Genomic DNA, 10,709 nt, shown 5'->3' with positions numbered 1-10,709 from the left:
TGTGTCGTAAATGAACAGTTGATGAATTACACTTTTCTGAGAATAGATTATTGAAGTGGAGATCGCTAAACTGCAAGCTAACCGCTGTTTTCAGAAAGCAAGCGCGTTTATCCTCAGTGGAAAGAGAGCACGTGTGCACAGGGTTGCCAGGTTGACAAAGATAAGTAGCACATTTAGCAGATATTTCCGTATTGCGCAAGTGTAAAGCTCTGTTTTGGGGATTACGTCTCTTTATATCAGGCAACCCAGTTGTGTTCCTCTGCGGCCAGATTATTAACAGATGCTCTATTCATTCTTTTTTAGAAACCTCGCACTTTTCTACTCAATTTTAAACGTTGTAAAATTAAGCGTGGTCCACTGCTGCACACGTGCCACAATATCGATACAGGGCCAGCTGTATCGATACTCGTATCGTCAAATCTCTGTGACGATACATCGTCGTATCGATATTTTGAACACAGCACTAGTGCTAACTCAGATTTTTCATATCTTGATTTTACTGGCTAGCTATCTACTGTAAAAACACTTTTTGGTATTTACTAGTTAAACTTGAATCCCATAGATCAAATATATTTAGAATATCAAAACTTAGATGTAGTCTTTGGGCTCAAATGCAGCAAGTGTGGCCTCAGAGAAAATTGAGGGGAATCCCTCTCTTAGGTGACTAGAGGGGATTATGTGTGGGGGAGGGTCATTTTTAGACTTCTGTTTTATTATTATCTCACCTAAATGTTTGTTCCAGTCTATGGTTTGTTCAGTCAGTTTCTTTGTTTTTACAATGGTATAGCCTTACTTAGTTGCACAGTATATTACACACAGCACAAGGAAGTTTTAAACAATTTTTTTGTAATATTTATGTCATTTACATGAAAACTTACCAAGATGGACATTTTGATATTTTGTGTGCAGAATTCAAGAAATGATCTGTTCATGTTATGTATGAAAGCACAGTGCATGTAGGGGGTGTGGCCTCAATAGCCCTGCAGTAAGCAGTGTGCTGTATGCATGTGATTGAGCAATGTGTAGGGTAGAAATTAAACTGAAATTACATTAAATCAGGTTGTTTTAACCAAGATTATGCTGCAAGATTTTTTCTCAACTACATTTAAGTCCCCAGTTCCAGCAATTTTGCAAATTTTCAGTTTATTCCCATTAATTTTGCAACCCTAGGCTTATCTTAAAATCTTATATATAAATAGTTTTTAAATCAATATGAGATTATTTTATGTATATAATTATTTTTGATCTGGCAAGTCCTAGAAATATAAAAAAAAAATAATAATTTTCAATTTAAGACCAAACAAATTACTTTACTACAAAAACAACTGAATCTGTGCATGTGTTTTTATTTAATCTTATGGAAATAATATTTGACTCCCAGTGGTGTCAATCAAGAAGCTATTTTACTGATCATGCCCCCAGATGAACCGACTGTTAATTTAGAGCTCGCCCACATGAGCCCACTGGGAGGTTGCTCTGACTCTGAATAAAGACGAGGGATAATTATGACAACACTAAACAAAAGAGACCAGGTCAATAAGATTTTGTAGAACAGCCAGGTCAAAACTGGCCCGCAGGGGTCAATTGAGTGCGATCTACCCTATGATAATCAAAATCATCTTCAACCTGTCTGATTCATACTTTCACAAATCACAAAGCTATAAATAGCCTGTGAACAGGTGAAGTGTCATCTTGCTAATTGTCACAAAGATGTGAACCAAAGTGATTGTGGTGTTCATTTAAATGATAACAACTGCATATCCAGATCCAATTAGAGGAGAAAAGAACAGAAGCAGTTCAGATTGAATGCCACGTTAAACCAAAATCGAACCCCAGAGATCTGTGTTTTTATGAGTAATGATGAAAATGGAACGCTAAGGAGAATCCGGGTCCATCTGTGATTGTCGTAAGGATGTGTCCCACGGGCTGATGGGATAGAGGAGGGCATGAAACATCAGATCACTGACAGGAGCGCTCTGCAAATTTAGTGAGAGATGTGGGGGTGAGCCATCTGTTTAAAAGACCTAAAAGCAGCAAGATGGAGAAAGGGATGAGAGGCAATTACATGAAGCATCAGGAGGGACAGGTGTCTCGTAGCTGCTCCACCCAGGAAAGAGTAATGAAGTGCTGATGAATGGAGAGCATGCAGAGACTAAATATTCACACTAAACGGACAGATCTGTGCTCTCTTCTCAAACAACGCAGGAAACAAGTCATTCAAGTCGCTGTTAGGATTAGGCGGGCTCAAGCATAATAGTAACAACACTTAAAACAGACACCAACGCTTGCCGCCATCCCTAAAATGGCCAGAAACACATCAACCATCAGACCAACTGCAAGGACACAAAGGACTGAGACTGTCCATTCCAATTAAAGGCACCCTGAGCTTGACAGGCCAGAGAGATATATTACTGCCCGAGGTTAAAGTTCAACGATGTATGCACTATTGAAAGATTAAAAATGCTTTCGATATCCTTCAGCTCTAAAGCTTCTGAAGCATCCGTCTCTCTTCTTTTAAAAGGAGGTGGACGATTTGCATGTATGGCGCACTGACATCGAGCTGCCTACTTCAATATATTATAATGCGCTGCTTGCCCTTAATGGAGAATCAATGAAGGGACAAGCCCGTCACCTTCGAGTCGACGCAAACGCAATTTACACATTGACATGTGGAGGGTGTGTGTGATTGATTCTGACTGCTTGAGGGTATTAATATTGTTTTCTGTGTGCTCATTGACTCTCACTCACAGTCTTCCACATTATCCATTAAAGCTCACCGTCTGGCAAAGGCTTAATCTCACTGTCTACGCCCCTCCTTTTGAGACTTTAAAACGCTCTCATCAACTCCTTCCTTTCCTGACCGAGGCATTGGAAATGTCCAGACACGCTTGCTGTGCTGTAGTTAACCGGAACTATTGGATTGGAAACGTTTCAATGGTCGAACAAGTGCTTTGCACCTGTAAATACTTCATGAAGTCCAATCAATTCATGCACCTGGAACGATCAATAACAAGGAAGTTGTCTTCTCTTTAATTCTACTAATCTTTACAGCACTTTTTTCCCCACTAATAACTATGAAAACTATACTGATAAAGAGGAAGAACCCATATCCAATAAAAACAGTAGACATCAAGCTGAATTAGCACTAAGAAACAGAATTAGCAATGAGCTTCTATCATGGAGGTCAGTGCATTGACTAAACTGTCATAGTGATATAAAGATCAGGGTTCAGTTGTTCTTAAAGACATCACGTTTTCTCCAATACTTGGATGACCGTCAGAGCAAAGTCAGCATAATGGTGCTTACACACTAGAGAAAACTCTGACAGACCATTCGACAGATAGAAATGTGTCTTTTAAGAGTGTGGAAAAAGCTGGGACAATCTGACATCGAGCAGAAATAAAACATTTTTCTCATCTGCAAGGGGAGTATCATATTCGGGGATCCCAGGCACCAAAGTTTGAAAACCCTGGGCTAGATGGTACTGTGAATATTTACGAGATCTTTCCCACACAACTCACCCCTAAATCACGTTAAAAGCTGATCATCAGTCACCTAAAACGAGTACTGTTGAAATCCTTGGAAACATGCATAAACACACAAACAAACCATATGTGTAGTGACACAGATATGCACTGGCACAAACAGGCATGCTTGTGACCCCGAGGTGTGTGATCAAATGTGCATGTGAATATTCAAACGCGCAGTGAAGAAGATAAGACCAGGGGGAAGAAATGCACACAGGGCCGATTAAGCATAGCACACACTTTTATATTATATAATATAGTATATTGTGTGTGAGAGTGCTGTAAGTAGTGGAACAAAGCTTATGCACAATAGCCTCACTTATGGGTTAATCTTAGGGATGCTCCGATCGATCGGCCCGAGATCGGTATCAGTCGATAATAACATTTTATGACTCGATCGCAATTTGATGACGTCAACGCGTGACGACATACATGATGCGTGGGGACATAAATGATTTGGCGCTGCAGTCATGTCATCGCCGGTGTGGAAATGCTATGACGTTTCGAGAAACAACGAAAAATTAATTTGTCGTGTATGTTTGGCATGATGATATGATGAATGGATGGTTAATTTTTAACAGCAGATTCAATAAATGATTTGGCGCTGCAGTCATGTCATCGCCGGTGTGGAAATGCTATGACGTTTCGAGAAACAACGAAAAATTAATTTGTCATGTATGTTTGGCATGATGATATGATGAATGGATGGTTCATTTTTAACAGCAGATTTAGTGATGTTAGAGCTGATCTGCGCCTCACTGCACACGTCTGAGGCGCGTTACGGCTCCACGGCCACCAGAGCTGATCGTGGGTGCTCTAGTCAGTGCTTGTATTTATACCGGCCAGCCGCGACACGTTTCTGAAGCGGCTCTCCACGCTGCTTTGCTAAAATAGTCTTTTGTGAGTTGTCATAGCCTACTCAATAGCAGTAACACAGGCTTTACTCCTTTCAAACTTTATCTGGAATGTCATCGTTTCTGTCACTGCAACTTCCCGATCAGGCGAACACACACAAATGAAATGTCTGCCTGATGAAAAAAAAAAATTTATCTAAAAAAAAAATTTAGTTAATATTTGCATCATTTATGATTTATTTTATTCACCCGTGATCCACCCGCAAATAATCATAATGCATTTTTTTATTATCCGCAGCGCCCGTGGATATAACCGTGACCGAACTGTTTTGTTCTTTCAGTTGTTTAAATGTTTCCATTTCTTTTTTACTCTTCAGTCTTATATTGGACTGTATTAAACCTTACGTGTTACATCAGACTTCTCCATGTTGGAGTTTAAATGTTTCTATTTATTTTGTCCTCTTTCTAACATTGGACAATGTTAAATTAAACCTAATGAGTTGCATCAAACTACTCCAATTAGTTCTTTTAGGAGTTTAAATGTTTTTTTATTTATTTAATGTTTATTTTGTCCTCCACAGCTTACTATTGGATCATGTTTAAATAAACCTTGTGGGTTGCATCAGACTGCTCCATTTTGTTTGTATTTATTTTTGTCTTATATTAAGTATCCTGATATACATAATGTCATGCATAAACCCCATTTTAAAGGCATATTAAAATGTTCACCGTATAAGGAATATTTTTTGTGATTATTTATATAACATTCTTACATATGTTATATAAAGCTTGAAGCAGAGATGTTCACAAGTCTTTAACTTGGAGTCTGAGTCAAGTCTGAAGTCAAGTCTCGAGTCTTTGGTCACGAGTTCGAGTCGAGTCTCAAGCCATTTAATGGCTTGCTAAAAATATCTCATTCAGAATCCTCATGTATTGAAATCTTCCTATTTAGAAGCTGTTTTATAGGCTATAGACAAAATATATATTCTATGATCTGCTTTGTAAAAAATAAAAAGTGGTGTTAAGATGTCAGGTTATTGTACATCCAGCCTGTTATTTATAGGCTATGTTTTAATCCATTACCATGTTCAAAACAGTTTTTCTGTAATTAAATTCTACAATAAGAGTCCGATCTACCATGACACACAAGGAAATATGTGACACAGGTATTACAAAACCATACAAATAAAGTATTTCTTTATTATATAAGTCAGGGGTATTCAATTAAAGTTCCAAGGCGCTGCCTCTATATTTTCTTCCAAGCAGAGGTCTGAACAAAACAAACAAACAAAAAAAAAAAATGTTTACATGTATTGCATTTTTACATTTAGATGCATGTGAGGCCATGTGACAGAAAAAATACTGTTTCTGTTCAAGGTTTTCCTCCTGAAATCTATTATTTTAGCCTACTTAAAAGCATTATCTAAAAACAATGTAGCTACAATAATCAAAACGTTCTCATCTTGAGCAGAAAAGAAAGATAACTAGCAATTTCAAAGTTTAAGTTCTATCCTAGCCATCTAACAACAATTTTCCCAATTATAATGACATGATTCTTTTGAAATGTTCTTAGCCTACAGATTAATAATGCTAAATGTAGATCAGAAACGTCTTGTCACATCTGGTTTGAACAGTCAGAGTCATAGGTTATAGATAGATAAATAGATAGTATGAAAAATAACTATATTTGCAGCATTGTTATTTTCTGCTGTGTTTTGTTGTTTCTGTTGTTGTTAAAATAACCGCGTCATCCGCAGCTCTTGGCGTCGGCGCGCGTCCGGAGAGAGAAGGAGAAAGCGCACGGAGCTGAAAGGGCTTGAATAAAGCGCTTTTGGCTTTTGATAAAAATACTAGAAGATATAGCGCTGAAAGATATTTACCATAAACGACCCTGAGCGCTTGTTATGTGATCCGCTCAGCTGTTTTGACGCGCTGCTCACTTAAAATGGTGCTGTGTTATCGCTCGCGGTCCGGATGAATGCCGGGGTGCAGATGCGGTTCACCTTTTGAATATCAGTTATATAAGTATATAAGGATAAAAGACTTGAGTTGCTTTTAACATTTTCGAGTCAAGTCTGTAGTCATTTCAGGTAGAGTCTGAGTCAAGTCTGAAGTCTATAAAAATGCGACTCGAGCCCGAGTCACTAACTCGAGTGCGCATCTCTGGCTTGAAGCATCAGAATCAGCATCGGTATCGGCCGATCACCATGACAAGAAATCGGTACTCGGTATTGGCTGCAAAAATCCTGATCGGAGGATCCCTATTTAATCTCCCATAAAAGTGCACACAACATTAATGTCATTCAGCTGCAGAGACTTAAACATGATGGTGCAAAATGATTAATAGTCTTAGATAACATCCGTGCTCAGCAAAACCAGTTTCTCACCTTCCCAAAGTCCCTCACGTCAAAGAGATCGAAGGGATCAAACAGCTCACTGTTCCTCAGGCCAAACTTATCATGGCACACTTTCAGGAATGTTCGGATGTTCTTCAGACACAGAAACTGGAAAAGAAGGAGACAAATAAAGAATGTCAGATCATTTTGAATTCAACCTGATTGTTTAAAAAAAAAATACAAATGGAAAAGCCTTTTTTGGAAAATAACTGCAAACCTATGGAAATATTTCCATATTCAACAGCATTAAAACACTGTCACTTCACAGGCATGGAGAACTCTGGCACCATCTAATTTCTGCAGCGTGTGGAGCATATTTAATTTCCTGGAGCCTATTGACAGTCAGCTCATTTCCTTCTTCCTGTACCAGTGATTAAGCAAACAGCTATCACACACTGTGATTTGGATCCCCAGGCCCAGACTTGGCTTCGATAAGCCAATGAGTGTCTGAAGGATCGCCTCTGGCATGATCTACCCCAGGCACTGTTCACTTACCAGCCTACAAACCTACCATTCCTTCTGTCCTTAGGGTCTCTAAAGCAAACCTTCTTTCCTGATCCTTCTTTCACTGCACAGTCATTACTGTTAGTAACACTGATGCCAGTATGGCACAACGCTGGCTCCTGCTCCTTATTTGTTTCAGAGAATTCATGCATAAATGTTTCTTGTAATGAGAATTTGTCTAATATAATTGACTTGAGCTGGGTGAAACCAATACAACCACACAAACAGGAACAAAACAATAACTTTGTCATTGTTTATTTCCACCCACCAAATGTCAATGAATCATGTCTCATGTTTAATTCATGTATTCGATATAATTCAATTATGTGCATGGGTTCGCATTTCTATGGAGACAGCGGTGGAAACAAACTCCACAAATACTGGTAGCTGTGTTCACAACAGTACACTTAAGGCAAATAGTGCATTCCATACTAGTAATGATTCAGGAACGAAGGGGGCAGTAAACCAGAGATATTACAAGCATGCCACCATTATTCAGCAGGAATCACAACCCCTATTGTGAACACACCACTAACAGCTCTGTTTCTCGTGCAAAGCGGGACAGAGGAGGCCTATTTGTCACATTAAAGCCAGTACAATGGAGATAACCACCCTTAGAACACAAGCCGGATTAAATTCTCACAGCCGTGATGCCACTTGTAAAACTAGCCCTTAATGAGAGCTGTAAGACAACCCCAAGCATGTCAGGATCAGCATTATGCTGGAAACACAAGAGGGTAGCTATGCATTGTACGTGATGCACAAGAGAATACCAGTTAATTTATCAGAACAGATAAAGATGGCTAAGGATGACTGAGAATATGATGTCAAGATAAGGGACAAAGAGAATCACAAGACAAAAAGACCACAATAATCATACAAAAGAACTATATTTCTTTACATAAAATGTATCTAATATAGCATTATATAAAATATACATTTGCACTTTAGTTAACTAAAATTACATTTTTGTTGATTAAAACCAGATGCCATTTTAGTTCAAGTAAAATTAACTAAAATTCATTCATATAAAATATATACAAATGCCAAAACACTGGAAACCACGCCTTAAAAAAAAATTACCACTGGGTAAAAGTGCCTAGCAAGCACCACTAAAATAGCATACCCAACAAAAATGTGGGAAGTTTATTGTTCTCATTTTTTATTCCCAGGTGATACGGAAAATGTCCCCCTATAAGACGCGATACTACACATTTTGGTGTGCAGTAACTTGCTTTTGGAGCAGACAGTGGTCTCTTAAAAGAGATGCTTCAGTAATTTCTCTCTCCACCATTTTTTCTCTCTCTGAGACCAGAAGTTCAGTCTGTTCTGAACCCACTAACCGTTAAAAACACACTCTGGCTTTTTCCACCCTGTTTGGCTGCATCCAGCTCAGATGAATAGGCTACTGTTTCTTCATGCTAATCACGCATTTCCTTAGTCTTTCAATTGCTTACGGGATGCGCAAAGGTATCGCTTTTGGCTGTGCAGTGTCATAGCAGACCACAAGCCTCAACCCCAGGCTATGTTTATGTGGCTGCTGCTCTCTTTGCATTAAGATTCTAGTGAGAACTAGTACATGGAAAGATCAGAGTACCACCTGTCTCATTCAGCACAAGCACTCAAATTCTGCTTTTTTCAATAAAAACCAAATAGGAGGAGGAAAGACAGCTCCTGGATAAACAGCTAGAGGAAGAAACCAGGTTACAAAGAGCTGTCATTCCCTAACACTCTCATCCCTCAGGAACGGGTACACACTCAGGGAATAAAGAATTACCCTCTCTGCCTCAGGTGCACCACCTGCGCAGGATGTGTCTTCCAAACTGCAAGAGCATCCAATAATAAACTAAATCAACAAAAATTAAGCCTTTCATGAAGAGGAGAGGGATGCGGAGAAAATAAATCAAGATAGATAAAAGAAAGACAAGTTTAAAGGCAGCAATGAAGTCCTAGGGGAAGATAGTTGTGTCTGAGAAGTAGAAAAAGAAAGTGAGACTAGGGAAAGGGAGTATCACTCCCCATAGGGGCATGAGGAGCACAGATCAATCCAGCCAATGATTCGCTTCAAAAACATGAGTGAAGAAGTCAAAGAGTCAAACAATCTGTCAAGCAGTCAAGCGCTTTAAGCCTTGAAGCAGCGACTCAAAAAGACAGTCAGTCAGGAAGAAGGCAGGCACAGAAGCAGACAGCGAGTCAGCGGGTGAAGCACTGGAGTCTAGACTGTGGCGAGACAGCCATTAGAGAAACTTCTGTATCTATGGTATGAATCGGCACAAGTCTTCAAAGAGCCGTGGAGAAAAAGGCATAAAAGATGTTAGCAAACAGTCAAAACAACAAACCACATAAATGGCAGGATGGTTTTCAATAGATGGCACTGAGCACCGGCTAAGATGTTAAGGGGTTGGAATCCAGGTGCAAGGGTAGCAAAACTGTTTTTAAAAGGAAACTGGCAAAGGGTCGATCCCGAGCCGAGTGGGGATGTGAGGGGGCGCCACCCTCATTGACAGGCATGGCAGTGGCATTTTGTCAAGCGCTCTGATCCTTTGTCTCGCTCACAGTGAGGAAGCTCCCACTGGAGCATGGTGCCCAGGACAGGTCAAGACAGAGCAAGAAAGAGTGAGGGAATGAAAAGCAAAAAGAGTAAACACACAGGCAAACACACCTCTGAAGAGCTGATGAGGCTGTGGCTGATTAGCTTAAATCTCCTGCAGGATTTCCAGGGTCACACAGATATTAAAACCTCTCCGGGGAAAAACCTGACTTCGACTAATTGGAGAGGCAGACACTAAATGAATAATGTATACTGGTATGCAAATGATAATCTGATAGGATTATCCAAAAGGCCCAATTTATCACAGAAACCCCTCTAAGTCGAGATCAAATCAAATACAGTGTACCTCACAGAAACCCCATCTGCTGTATAAAAAAAAAGAGTGCAGAGTTGTCTTCAAAACACAAGAAGACTGCTTTAAAAAATGTTCTGCATGGATTACTTTTATATGAATATACATTTAAATTTGTGATAATGGTGAAAATCTATTCAAAAACAAATAGACACTTTTCAAGTCGGTCCAGTGAAAAGAGCCAGGAACCAGAACAATTCACAAAACTCCTACTGAGGGGCATGTCCCTCACCATGGCAGGCTTTCTGAAAAGATCCTCTTCCAGCTGAACCAGAGGAATCCTCCACAGAGGAACAAAGACTAGCTTCTCACAGATCATGGAAAATGGCAAGCCCTTTACATTCAGAAGCATTCACAAAATAAATGGCCCGACCTTGCAAGATAAAGGGAACCGTGTATCAACATGTCCACTGTCAGGCGTTTGGTACAGCACTGTGAAGACAGTGGGAGCTCTTTAGTGCCCCAGAGCACTATCTGGACTCATCCGTCCAGATTCCCTTCAACTGAATCAAGAGAATGAATGGA

At 39.6% G+C, this 10,709-nt stretch overlaps 1 protein-coding gene across 1 annotated transcript in view; it reads right to left on the bottom strand.

Annotated features, from left to right (window-relative positions):
• Positions 1-10,503, bottom strand: part of LOC107661185 (guanine nucleotide exchange factor VAV2-like) — a 150,393-nt gene extending 139,890 nt beyond the window's left edge. The window contains exons 1-2 of the mRNA XM_016450659.1: positions 10,417-10,503; positions 6,769-6,885 (exon numbers count right to left, since the gene is read on the bottom strand). Of these exons, the coding sequence (XP_016306145.1) occupies positions 6,769-6,885; positions 10,417-10,503 (204 nt within the window). The remainder of the gene's footprint in view (positions 1-6,768; positions 6,886-10,416) is intronic.
• Positions 10,504-10,709: the final 206 nt, after the last annotated feature.

Source organism: Sinocyclocheilus anshuiensis, unplaced genomic scaffold (genome assembly GCF_001515605.1).
Source record: "Sinocyclocheilus anshuiensis isolate Anshui unplaced genomic scaffold, SAMN03320099.WGS_v1.1 scaffold671, whole genome shotgun sequence".
NCBI classification, from domain to species: Eukaryota; Metazoa; Chordata; class Actinopteri; order Cypriniformes; family Cyprinidae; genus Sinocyclocheilus; species Sinocyclocheilus anshuiensis.
This window is presented reverse-complemented; position numbering and strand designations above follow the sequence as displayed.